This window comes from Numenius arquata, chromosome Z, assembly GCF_964106895.1.
Source record: "Numenius arquata chromosome Z, bNumArq3.hap1.1, whole genome shotgun sequence".
Lineage (NCBI taxonomy): Eukaryota > Metazoa > Chordata > Aves > Charadriiformes > Scolopacidae > Numenius > Numenius arquata.
In genome coordinates this window covers 14,258,635-14,272,090 of record NC_133616.1, presented here as the reverse complement: position 1 = coordinate 14,272,090, position 13,456 = coordinate 14,258,635, and the positions used below count along the sequence as shown (strand labels likewise).

At 35.7% G+C, this 13,456-nt stretch overlaps 1 protein-coding gene across 1 annotated transcript in view; it reads left to right on the top strand.

Moving 5' to 3' along the window:
* The window catches only part of NUP155 (nucleoporin 155), a 32,529-nt gene that overhangs the window by 386 nt on the left and 18,687 nt on the right, over positions 1 to 13,456 (top strand). The window contains exons 2-16 of the mRNA XM_074166033.1: positions 1,174 to 1,311; positions 1,652 to 1,748; positions 2,888 to 2,958; positions 3,568 to 3,660; positions 4,462 to 4,628; positions 5,064 to 5,169; positions 5,668 to 5,741; positions 6,043 to 6,134; positions 6,268 to 6,365; positions 6,460 to 6,612; positions 7,545 to 7,645; positions 9,053 to 9,223; positions 10,302 to 10,412; positions 11,264 to 11,358; positions 13,010 to 13,098. Of these exons, the coding sequence (XP_074022134.1) occupies positions 1,174 to 1,311; positions 1,652 to 1,748; positions 2,888 to 2,958; positions 3,568 to 3,660; positions 4,462 to 4,628; positions 5,064 to 5,169; positions 5,668 to 5,741; positions 6,043 to 6,134; positions 6,268 to 6,365; positions 6,460 to 6,612; positions 7,545 to 7,645; positions 9,053 to 9,223; positions 10,302 to 10,412; positions 11,264 to 11,358; positions 13,010 to 13,098 (1,656 nt within the window). The remainder of the gene's footprint in view (positions 1 to 1,173; positions 1,312 to 1,651; positions 1,749 to 2,887; positions 2,959 to 3,567; positions 3,661 to 4,461; positions 4,629 to 5,063; positions 5,170 to 5,667; positions 5,742 to 6,042; positions 6,135 to 6,267; positions 6,366 to 6,459; positions 6,613 to 7,544; positions 7,646 to 9,052; positions 9,224 to 10,301; positions 10,413 to 11,263; positions 11,359 to 13,009; positions 13,099 to 13,456) is intronic.

Sequence of the window (13,456 nt, the reverse complement as noted above, 5' to 3'; positions counted from 1 at the left end):
CCCCTTGGTGGCTACCGCCCCAGGCAGGCCCTGGAGACAGCGGTTGCTGGCCCTGCCTTCCCAGGGAAGGCGACAGGGCTGAGCCTGACGAATTCTCAGGCCTCGCAGGGGGGTGAGGAGGTGGGCAGGGGTCATGTAGTGGATGCTGTGTGAAAGCTGTGGATGAGGGATTTCTCCTTCTCCAAGCAGGAGGAATGGGCTTGGGTTGGCTCCTCGGCGCCATCGCTCTCCAGAAGGTGAAGAAAATGGCATTTGTTTTCCGTTCTGCCTTTTGGAAGTTCTGGCAGAATGGTCTTGGGGTCACTTAAGTGCCCAGCACCATCCCTAAGTTACAAGCAGCCTGAAAATCTCTTTTAAGCCTCTTTCAGTGACTTTCATTTGTCTATAACTGTGTATCACATGTAGTTACAGTTTAAGGTATACATCTCAAACTTTTGTTTTGTTCTCTTTAAAACATGAAGAGAGAGTTTCCTACTTCACTGGTGCCAACTGTCTGGCAAAGGGCACTGTGAAGAGACACTGTAGAGCTGTAGGTGACTAGACTAATATATATGCAGCAGGTGTCAAGGTACAAGCAAAGAGTATCTGTTTTCTGTTAACGTCATGATGTGATGTGCATGGCTGAAGTGTAACTGCAACTGCCTTAGCAGTGTCATGGATATGCATCACATAAAGTAATCAGTTCATATTGGTATTTTAACTTGATATTGGGAGCACGGATCAGTTTTTCTAGGTGAAGGAATACGCTCCTGGCTTTTTCACATGGCATATTTAATGTCTGGCCATACAATGAAAGGGTTGGAGAGTACCACAGTAAAAGTGCAGTAAAGTGGGGTCCAAATGAGTTATTGTTAGAGTTTGTTTGCAAATCTGTTTGCTCATATCTGATTTGAGGTTTAGATTTATTGTTTATGGTTCAGCTCCTACAGAAACATCTGTTCACCCATATCTTGTGACTAGTGGTATTTATATGCTTAAAGTCTCTGCAGTATCAAGGCTTTTTTTCTGCATAGTCTGAAGGCCTGTATTCATCTAAAATAGAGTAATAGTTTAATTTGGATTTCATGGATTAGGAAACAATCCGGTAAAGTTAAAGAAAGGGAATATAAACCTTTTTGTAAATCTCTTATTCTTTATAAGAAGTCTAATCTTTTTTGTTTTTCTTAATTGCAGGTAACCCTACTGTTTCTGGTATGTCAGATATGGATTATCCTTTGCAAGGACCAGGTTTGCTGTCGATACCTAATCTTCCAGAGATCAGCTCTGTCCGCAGAGTACCACTTCCCCCAGAGCTAGTGGAACAATTTGGACGTATCCTTATGACAACTAATGTGTTACGTTGTATAAGTCATAATATTAGAAACAAACTTTTTTCTTTCATAGTGTTCTTCCCCAATCTTTCTGTCAGATTACCAGTAATGAGCTAAAATATTGTGCATTTTCCCTTCATAAGGGTCCAAGTGGTAACAAGTTCCATTTGTGTGGAGTTGCTGGTGGAATTAGTTTCTGTATGAAGAACTTTGAATGTTTATGGTACATAGTTTGTTTACTGCTGTATAAAAAGTAATACTAATTTTTAAAAAATTCTTCAAAGGAGATTTTGCCTTTGCTAGCCGAAATGCATTTAGTCCTTACATCAGCAGTGCTTCAGATATGCAGTGCAATTGTATGATGGGAGTATTCCCAGAAATCAGCAGAGCGTGGCTGACCATTGACAGTGACATTTTTATATGGAACTATGAAGATGGGTATGTAGAGAACACATTCCTGATATGCCTTGTTGGTATTATACTGGAATTAAGCTGTTGCAGTAGTGGCAGATTATTTACTGGTGGCACAGAGGTGTGCTATTCAGTTTAACTTATCTTGATTCGGTTTAGGTTTTACTAAAACTTTTGAATAAGTGCTTAAGGATTTTTAAGAGTTAGTAGTATTGCTGCCAAATCTAGAGATGAAAGAAAGGGAAATGCTTTTGCTTGGGGTTGGATATATCCTACATTTTTGCTGAATTTATGCTAGAGCTTTGCTTATGCCAAAAAAACTAGAAAAAATTATTCCTATTGCCTAACTTTTTAAAGTAAATGTAGTAAGTACTCTGATGTGTGTACAGTGTCTGGTCATTCCCATAATGGTAAGTAATCAGCATTAGTACTGTGAAGTATTGTGACTGAAGCTCTCCTGCCTACTTTATTTTAAGAATGCATAAAACTGAAAATAATTTGATTATATTTTGAAAAGGCAGTGATGTGTTTCTCATTTGCAGGTTTGCTTCTTTGTTTGCCTATATATTAAGAATTCGTTCAGTAAGAATTGCTTTGTATATTTGTTGCATTTCCTAAAAAGGTTAAAGTTGAGATTGTGGCTCACATAGCTTCTATCCATACATTTACATTGTATCACATTGTATTAAAAACATTTCCCAAATAAAACAACAGTACATGTTGTTAATCATAAGGTGCTGGAGAGAAGGTTGGGAATTCTTGATTTAGATAATTTTCATGGGGAAAAAAAAAATCATACAAATTTCTCCCTCTTGATTTTAACCAGCGTTACAGATGGTACATTGTGTAATTCAGAATAGACTGTATGAATTAACAAAATCCAAAAATATAAAATACTGCAGTTGACTATTGGGGCACCAAGCAGCTCAATTGTACAGTTTTGCTGTGAAACTTCTCTGTCATTCCATTCTGCTGGACCTACTTTCACCAAAAGCAAAAGATGTAGATGGTCTCAGAATATTACAATAAGTATTAATAATTTTTAAATACACAGAATCTGATTTTATTTACTTTGGTATTAGGTGATACTTTGTATTATATGATACTTTGTGACCAGGTTTATGCAGAGTGGTCTTTTTGGTTTTTTTTTCCTTGTTTTTTGACAGGGGAGATCTGGCTTATTTTGATGGCCTTAGTGAAACTATTCTTGCAGTGGGTCTTGTAAAACCAAAGCCAGGTAAGGAATATGTGACAGTGACTAGAATTAGGCAGTTAATGAACCTTCTGAGTATTTTTTTTTTACATACATGTATGTGCAGATCTGTGTGTTTTGTGTGCATATATATGCATACGCAAGATGCATGGGTTTGTTTCATTTTTAGAAACATTATGAAATTAAATACAAGCCAAAAGTAACATTTAGTTTAACAATCATTTACACTGATAAGCTTGCATTTTTTTTGCCACACCGTACTCTAGCATTTGTACTTTTTAGAAATTTACACTTTCAAGTGATAACTTCCATGAGATCCTGGTTTCTAGCCTTCCCAGTTCTTTTCATAGCTACTGCTTAGATAACATTGAAGTCAAACTTGAATTGGCAATAGAGTTGAATTTAAAAGAAGTATGTTTATAAGAAAAATGTAATTTTAAAGATCTTGTATTTCATGAACTGGAAGCTGAACTTCTGAGTGGTACTCCTTTCTAATTCTAGAGTTAGACAGGTCTTAAATGTGACTATTCTCTCTAATCAGTTCGTATGTCTTTCCAATGGATACATTGGATACATTGTTGTGATTGGAGAGGTTGGCTGCAAACCAAAATTTTATTTTCTCCCTTTCTTCAGGTATCTTCCAGCCTCATGTACGACACTTGCTTGTTCTGGCAACTCCTGTGGATATTGTGATTTTAGGACTCAGTTGTTCTAATATACAAGCAGGTAATTCTCTCCTCTCCCCTCATTCTCAGTTGTGCATTAACAAGCATACATGGCTATTTTAGTAGTAACCATTTTAAAATAAAAATTAAATAAAAAAAGAAAAGCAAGACCATGTGCTAAGCCCCTTGCTAATTTTTAAATCATGTCACAGCCAGGGGGAAAATAATTTTTATGTGGTGTGCACTTGTTGGATCCTGGACTCCTATAGGAGCATTGAGTTGTATTATTCACCTGTTTAACATAAAAATAGCTATTGAAAGAGGTGCTCATGTCAACTAAACAGCATATTGGAGAGGAAGGAAAGAGTGGGCACGGATCTTGGAAGTGGTGAATACATTAACCTGTTTGGCGTACGTATTCCAACCATAGAAATTGAGAACCTGATACTATTTTTTTATTATGGTATATATTAATAGAGAAAATACAAAATTGTTTGGAGAAAGTGAGAGGACTGCAATCTTTTGGTCTATTTCTATGCAATCTTGATGTGAAAGAGAAAAAAAGTAGAAATCTTGTGTTTTAGACTTTTTGCAATTTAGAGGAGATGACAATGTATAGAAATGAAAAACATTGCATTTCCTTACTTGGAAACTTTTACAGAGAATTTACTGTAATTTTGTAAAAAACAGAAGATTTGTTACTTTGCGGTTCACTTTGGAGAGTAGTTTAGTAACTGAGAGTCATTAGTAATTATGAAATCTGCTATAGTTTTCCCTGTTTTCCAAAATGCTTCTTATCGCAGACCTGTAATATTTATTAGAACAAATTAATAACTAAAAGTGATTTATTTATTTATTTAAGGTACCGGATCACTCAATGACAGTATGTCTGGCGGAATGCAGCTGCTACCAGACCCTCTCTATTCACTCCCTACTGACAACACTTACATTCTGGCAATAACATCCACCGATAACGGGCGTATCTTTTTGGCTGGAAAAGATGGCTGCTTATATGAAGTAGCATACCAGGTGACTATAGGTTTTACAAACAGGCATTTTTCGTTGTTTTACAGTTGTGGGATCTAGAGTTCTAAAACATGTCAGGGTTGCTGTCTTTTTTTTTCTGTAATTATGTTGCATGCAACTCTGATGTATTAGTGTAGATACATTTTCTTTGAAGAAGTAGTAATTATATGATGAATAGCAACACAGCTTTTGTCAGCTTCAAAAATAAAATTGTGACATCCAGCACCCTTTTTTATGAAAAGTTTTCCTTTTAATGGCCATCTATTTCTTTCAGTTGAATAGTACATACTTTTCAACTAAATCAATGGTGTGTAGTTAGATTTTCACTCGTTTTCATACTTGTCCTATTAACTAATTTTTTAATGTAACTCTTTGTTTGGTTTTTGTTTTGTTTTGTTTTTTCTTTCAATGCTGTATTTTATTTGTTTTCAATTGTAGGCTGAAGCAGGCTGGTTTAGCCAGCGCTGTAGAAAAATTAATCATTCGAAGAGCGCACTATCTTTCCTTATTCCCTCATTGCTGCAGTTCACATTCTCAGAGGATGGTAAGTACTGATGCTAAACACTTAACCAATAATTTAATGAAATCTTTTAATAATACTGCCAAGAAGTTAGTTTCCTGAATAGTTTTCTCATTCAGAACACTTAGTTATTGTCAATGAAACTTGCAGTGGTTGATGATTATAAAAATCAGGTCACTTGTTTGTGTGTCTAGCTCAGGATATATATATACAAACACGTGGAAAGTTTGATATTTATGACTGAAGTTAATGTTCTGTAGTACAAAACTAGTATGTGCTTAGTGAAATAACTGCAAACAGTAGAATCTTTAAGTGAATAATTTTACCTTGTTTCACTGTTCAGTGAAAAATTAATTTGAAGTTATTAAACAATTCCCTTCATTCTGGTAGGAGTCCTGTGTGGGACTCCTGCAGTTTTTGTTAATTTACAATTAATTGTTTTATAGATATTCTGTCTTAAACTTGTTTTCACCAAATCTGGTGTTGATTAGCTGGTTCTCACTTTTTTGCCCCCCTCCCCAGATCCTGTAGTACAAATCGCCATTGACAACTCACGAAATATCTTACACACCCGCTCAGAAAAAGGAGTGCTGCAAGTATGTGACTTCTTCTAATGACTGTTGGCTATGGTACTAATGTGTTTGTAACTCTAAGTTTTCCTTAGTACTTGGGGATTCTCTGTAGGTATGTCAGGATGTTATTCCATACATCTTTTTGTAAGAAAAGTGTGTGCTGAAGATCTAAAAAACTTCTTTCTGAGGAAAGAGTAGCCTTTTGATCTTCTCCTTAATTATGTGGAAACATGAGGATGTAATAAAAGCAGTTTGAGTTGCTGCTTGGTAGGTGAGGCTGTGTTAATTGAACCGCAAATCACTAACCTGTGTTATTGAATTGCAGGTTTACGATTTGGGACAAGATGGTCAAGGAATGACCAGGGTTACTTCTCTTTCACAAAATGCTATAGTTTCTGCTGCTGGGAGCATTGCCAGGTACATTATAATTGTCATAAGTATAAGAAGCTTCCTTTAAGGCAAATAGTTTCGTGCTATATTTTTTGAAAAGTGTTGTTTGCTTATTTATCTGGATTGAGAGTGTATGGGGTTTTTTTATTTTGTTTTTTAGAACAATAGATCGTTCTGTATTTAAGCCTATTGTTCAAATAGCAGTGATTGAAAATTCTGAATCCATAGACTGTCAACTACTAGCAATCACACATGCAGGTAAGAAAGCAAGGCTATTCCCACCCCTTGTAAACTGATAAATGGAATCTGCACAGTTTAGCAAAATTGTGACTTTTTTTGGTCTTTTGTTCAGGTGTCAGACTGTATTTTAGTACTTCACCATTTAAGCAACCAACAGCTCGTCCCTCCATGTTAACCTTGGTTCATGTCCGTTTGCCACCTGGATTTTCAGCTTCTTCTAATGTGGAGAAGCCCTCAAAGGTTCACAGAGCTCTTTATAGCAAAGGTAAGCAATGGAAAACAGCTCAGGTGAGATTGATTTATTATTTTTTTGTGGCAGTCACTGTCATGCTTTGGGGTTTTTACATTGGGGAGTTAGAAGCAGTAGGAATAACTGCCAACTAAGCATGGCTTCTGTGTGTTAATGGGAGAGGTAAAAATATGACAACCTTCCACTTCCAAAACCTCTTTTGGAAGTGGAAGGTTGTCATATTTTTCAGAATTTAGTTCTTATACAAGGTGCTGTGTTTGAACGGAGAACTCTGTTCATGTGTTGATCAAAATTTTTTTCTTCTAAGCTCCCCGTAAAATAGATTTAATGTGTTTATAGTTGCCTACATATCTCTAGGCATGTGTGATTAGTTCTTGAAAGCAGGGTATAGAATAGGCTTTGTAGCTACTTAGTGCCTCTCATGCTGAGTTTAATGTATGCTTACTGTTGTTTATTTTTTAATTCATTTAGCTACTGATACCGTGTAAGATACCAAACAGCCGCCACGTGGTTCCAGCATTACGTCACTTCTGATTGTAGACTGAGTTTTTAGAAGTGCTGCAGAAATGCAGGGCTGGGGTCGAGTGGGGAAATGTCTCTATGTTGCTGACCGTTCTGGTCATACATAATGATTTTTATCCTTGAAGTAATTTCTGGATATTTTTTCATGCATAATCTGTTTAAACATCTCACTTTTGAGGCATGTTCTACCTATTTTAGGCTTATTTTTGTTTGTACCTTTTAGAGTAGATGACAAGTGATGTTAAAAGTGACCACTTGAAGACCCCCGTGGCATACAAACTCAGGAGATAACTATTTGCTGTTCAAATTGTTCAATTGATTAGGACTTAAAGATTGATTTTTACTAAATAAGGAACGAATTAATGAATTTGCATCTAATGTTTGATTATGGCTTCTAATACAAACAATAATGGTGTTCTTCCTAGGGGTCTTGCTGATGACAGCTTCAGAAAATGAGGATAATGACATCCTGTGGTGTATCAATCACGATTCTTTCCCTTTTCAAAAGCCAATGATGGAAACACAGGTACTAAAGCAAACTTTTAGACAATTTTGATGGAAGTTATGTATTATTTTTTCCTTTCTGATAACAGATACTTGAATAATACTACCTTCATGAGGAGTTTGGAAACGCTTACAAAACTACTAATCAATATGCTTCAAAGAAAAAAAAAATCATTAGTCAGTTTCATCAGTGAATGGGAACTGATGTCTTACTAGGAAGTCCTAATTAAACCATACTTTCTACCTTGATGCAAGCTATGTATCAAAAGGAATTGCCTTGACTCCTAAGACTTGACTTCTAATTAACCTATTTGAAAACACAGTTGTTTTTAGCATGCTGCATATTGTGCACAAGCACAGGAAGATGTGGCCCACAGTACATAGTGGTGTTTGTTGATGAGGATAAAATTTGGCAAAGATTGTTTAAAATGTAGGTGCTAGAGACTTTGCGTTTCTTTATTTAAACTGGTATGCCACATCTTCATTAAATTTCAGACATGATTAATCTCTTCATTGTTTTACCTGTGTTTTTCTGATTTTCTTAATTGTTACGTAAGTGGGTTTGTGAGAGGGGTTTGGAGGGAGTTACTTGCCTTACGCAACATTTCGTGTAGTCTAGCTCTGAAAGAAGTCTGAAGTAGAGGAGTGACATGTCAAAAATAGAATTGTTGGAGGAACAGCAGTAGAGTTGGAGTGAATGGAGAGACTGCATAAAAGTTTTGAAGTCAGGTTTTGATTTATCTGCTGCTTCATTAACTTACAGGGGAGCTTTATAATTATTCAGGATCCATTCCCTGCAAAAACTTACACATAAATATCCTGAGTGCTGACCTCCTTTTTTTCCCCAAGGCATTTGACAGTAACAGACACATAGCTTTCCTAACCAAAACGGTACCCTGTTCTTGAGCAGCAGTCCTTCCTTGTGAGCATACATGGTCATCTGAAATGTCTCTACTACCATATGTCTTCTTGAGTTATATTTGAAGTACTGCTGCCAACCATGAAAGTCTTGTAAACTTCTATGATTCAGTTGCAGCATTTTCTGATTCTTTAAGAAATAACTTAAATTCATGATACCTTTTGTACTTCATTCTGATATAGTTAGCAAATGGTTGCTGTTCATATTTTAGCAGCATTAAAAGATCCCATTTTGCAAGTTGTTAAAATACAAAACTCTATCCCTGTCCCCCAAAAGAAGCAATATATTATTTCCCTGTCTCTCAAAAGGAGCAGTGTATATATAGCTGTAAATTTGATGGTAACCTTCTGTTAGACAATACAAGAACTTGCGTGTTTTCTTTGGGTTTTCTCGTGTCAAGAGCAGATTCTATTCTGTGTAATTTTAAATGGTAAATAGTAAAATATCACCATGGATGTTCAAAATCCATGTCTGTTACCAGACTTATGATAATATCTGTCTGTTGTTCAGATGACCACCCGTGTTGATGGACATTCCTGGGCTCTTTCTGCTATTGATGAATTTAAAGTTCAGAAGATTGTAACACCGCTAAATAAAGACATTATTCCAATAACTGATTCACCTGTTGTTGTGCAGCAACACATGCTGCCACCTAAGAAGTTTGTTCTGCTTTCAGCCCAGGTGAGTATTATTTTTCTTAATATAGGAAATCAGAAGAGCAAGTATAAAGTTGGAAGACTGATCTAAACCTGTAAATGTTTATTCGTTATTTGATATTTCTGTTATGTTTTAAGAACTATATTTTTAACATTAAAAGGAATAAGGAAGGAGATTGCTGAAACCATCTGTACCTACTTTAAATTTACTCAAAGCTATTGGGCCAGCTTCTTTTGTACAGTGTATTAATAGTTTTTGTTGGTCTCTGGAGACCCTTGTAGATACAGATCATCTGAGAAGCTCTTTTAACATTGATTGTACTCATGATTATATGAAATTGAAACAGACACTGGCTGCCCAGAAATTTACTTTGAGTAAATATTGTTGGCAATTGAAATTTGAATATATAGTTTCTTCTTTGTCATAGAAGAAGTCCCAGAGGGTTTTTTTGAAAGGCTTTTAAAAAACAAAATCCACAAAAGGAAAAAAGAAATTAAATTCCCTACTTGTCTTTTTTGATTACATTTAGCAATATTTTAGGGCACTTGATATCTTAACCAATAGGCAATTTTAAAAAAAGATTAATCATTAATGTGTTGCAACCTCTAAACTCAAGCTGCCTTTGTTTAATCACATCTGCTTTGTTAAAGACACTAATTGGACCCTCTCCAGTAGTTAGTATGGATGCAGGCAAGGTGATTGAGTGAAGAGTCTTACTATGGCTTTGATCTTGAATTCTTCATGCATTTTTTTTTCAAGGCAGTTTTGAGGATTTGTAAGACACATAAAGCCTTTCTTTTCTGTATATACTTGCTATACATTTGTATTATATGCTTCATGTTAGGCTAAGAACAGCAAAATTAACTTAGTTTATGGAGAGTTTATAGTCATTGCAGTATTTTTTATGCCTTTCCTAAACTCGCTAGAGAATTTTCTACATGTGAATGAAAATTGAGTTTTTGGCATTGTTCACATTATAATTTGATCCAATAATGCAACAAAGGAAAGTTCAGAATGCTAAAGATAAGCATTTTGGGGAGGGTGTGTTGGGACGGCGAGAGTAAAGACATCTTTATTCTAACTTATTTTGGGTTACTTCTAGGGGAGCTTTATGTTTCATAAACTCAGACCTGTTGATCAGCTGCGGCATCTGCTTGTTAGCAATATAGGTGGAGATGGAGAAGAGATTGAAAGGTTTTTCAAGTTGCATCAGGTAAGAGCTTTTGACCTGTTGTGAAAAATGGAAGATTTATAATATTTATGTAAATCTAAAAACTTTCTTTAACTTCTAGTTAGCTTTTCATTTATTGATTAAAGTATTATCTTTTTGTCCTGTATTGTCTACATAAAGCAAAATTGTATAATGAGAAATAACTTCTCATTTTATGATACTTCAAAATGGAAGTGTAATTCACTTTCTCTGAAATTCTTAGATTCTTGTAGATGGAAATATAATGCAGTTCTTAGCAGGGGAAGAAGAGTTTCTAAAAAAGTGAAATTCCTACCACTACAAGAAGTTTTTACATTTTGAAGGCTAGTAGAAATGTGTGTAATTGGTCTATGTTTTTGTTTAAGGTAAACAAGCAGGAAGAAAACTATCATGGATTACAATTTTAAGTAGCACTGGTTATTATCTGTAGTGAATGTTCACTGTAATCAGTACACTTGTGCTTTGATAGGACATACTAAGTGATACTTTAACATGTCATTAGAATATGCAAACCATTATTTGTATAGATTTTTTTTCTTCAAGCACAATCTTAATTTACGTTTCTGTAGAAAATGCATGATTCTTAGTCATAATTAGGTGACAGACATAGAGATTGTTTCCTACCCGTAATCATACTGAGTTTGCAAAAACTGTAGAGCAAAAACCTACCTGCTGTAGTGGGATGCATCCCTATGATTCACTTCCTGTCTATAATTGGGAAGAGCTGATTTCCTTGCCTTTCTAAATAAAATGATGCAAAAATATTTACTGTTGAGTTATTGAGCAATTTAACTTCTATACATTTCTTATCACCTTGATATAAGCTGCCACACTAACAGTGTAATATGCTCTAGGAGGATCAGGCCTGTGCCACTTGCCTTATCTTGGCCTGTTCTAATGCTGCATGTGATAGAGAAGTATCAGCCTGGGCTACTCGAGCATTCTTCAGGTAAGTTTCAATTCTGCAGGTTGTTTTGAATATTATGCAGGATCACTACAGCCACTAAATAATTGTACAGGTTCTTTAACCTGCTGCCTGAGTGAGCATTGTTTTAAAATAAGCATAGGCTACTAAACCTGGTAGAGAATGCTTCTGCACTAGTTTAGGGCTTTTCAACAAAGGAAACTTCCTGTAATGGTGATTTCTTGTTATTTCTCCTCTTAGATGCTTGTATTCCACATTTAGAGGGCGATATTGAAAATGCAGTTTAATCTGCTTGAAATGCACTTGTCTATCCTTCACAGTACTCCAGTTCATTGAAGTGCAATGTGTAGTATTATCTTTAATGAGGCCAACTCAGGCAGCTGGAAAAAGGACAGATTTATATTTTTTTTAATTTTTTGGGGGTGATGGGGGACGGTGAGGGGTGTGTGGTTTTTGGTTGTTGTTTTTTTTTTTTCTTAGTGTTGTAGTTAGTCGTGCTGTTCACCTTTGCTCCAAGGAAATTTATATTCAAATGGACTTACGCTGTTCAGGGCCTGATGGCTCTTGATCAAAGATGTTGATTTTTTTTTTTTTTTTTTTTTTTTTTTTGTTTGGTTGGTTTGGTTTTTTCCACTCCAAATTGAGTGAAGAAGTATGGGCTTCCACTCTGGAGAATTAATTTGTCATCTGTATATCTTAAATACTGTATATTCTTGGTATGGTGCAGATATGTGTATTCTAATTAGCTGCCTTATACAAGTTGGTGTGTCATGGCACTCTTGGCTGTCCTTACAAGGCACGTAGACTGAAGGAAAAATGGGGTTTTGGTAAGATTTGTACATTTCAGTTAGCTGCCTTATACAAATTATGGGTCTCTCGGCTGTCCTAACAGGGCATGTAGTCTGGAGGAAAAAAGGGATTTGGTAAAATACAGCTGTTAAAAGCAATGATAAAATGTGCGGCTGTCACTGTATGTTTGCGCTAGAGTTCAAGTGTTATATTCCCTAAAGCTTGCTTGTTCTTTTCCAAAACTTGTGCAGGTGTTAGATCAAGTCAGCTACTCTCAGTAGGCTGTAAATAGTTGCTGTTTATAAACTCAATTACATTACAAGATCTGAGAGAAAATGTGGATGATAAGTCTGGAGAGATGCGTATTAAACAAGGGAAGACATAACAAAGTGCTCATGTAGCACTATAGGAGAGAGATGGATATAAATTGCTTGTGGGTGATAGAAGGATAAGCATAGGTCATCTCAGCTGTGTCCTTCCTTCCACTTTCCTGTAAAGGCAAACCTTAAAAAGATAGTAAAGCATAAGCCTGATTTTGATATTCGGTAAATTTCTCCCTAAGCCTGATCATATCAAATCACGACAGAACTTAAAACATCCACAAAAAAAATACTTAGTTGTTTATCTAAATTATCTTTGTGATTGCATATGTTAATGCTTTTAATATAAAATGAAAAGCATTTATGAAAGCATTATGAAAAGCAAAATGAAAGATCCATTTAGTTTTCTTCTGTCAGAAGTCAAAGATATTTCTGAAAAGTTATGCTGGGTTTTTTTCCTCATTTTAAAAGAACCCCAAAATTGCTGTTAATTCTCGAAGACATGAAAGTTAAATGGACTGTGTATGGAGCCTGAGGAATTTTTTTTCTTTGCATGTAAACTGTAGGTATGGTGGAGAAGCACAAATGAGATTTCCATCAGCTCTGCCTCCTCCAAGCAATGTTGGACCTATCTTGGGTTCTCCTGTTCCTGCCAGTAAGTAGTAAACATTTGTTTTGTACAGGTTATTTTTTTTTTTCCCTTAAATACAGTGTGTTTTGTTTTTCTCCCAAGTACCTGTGTTCTTTTTGCCTGAAATAGTTCTTGATTTCCACTCACTGGCTAATTAATTACAGGAGTTTTTCGGTTTCTCTCGAGTGATTTTTGGATTTAGTGGGAGGTTGATATGAACTCTATGTCTGGATGTTGCAGATCATCTGTTAAGATTATCTGAAGGTATATGTTTCACTTCAGCAGCCAGAGAACAATTTATGAATACCATAGTACAAACTTTACAAAGGTTAGTTGGTTGTTGTGTGCCCGTAGCAGATTATCTTCTTACGGTGATGTTGTC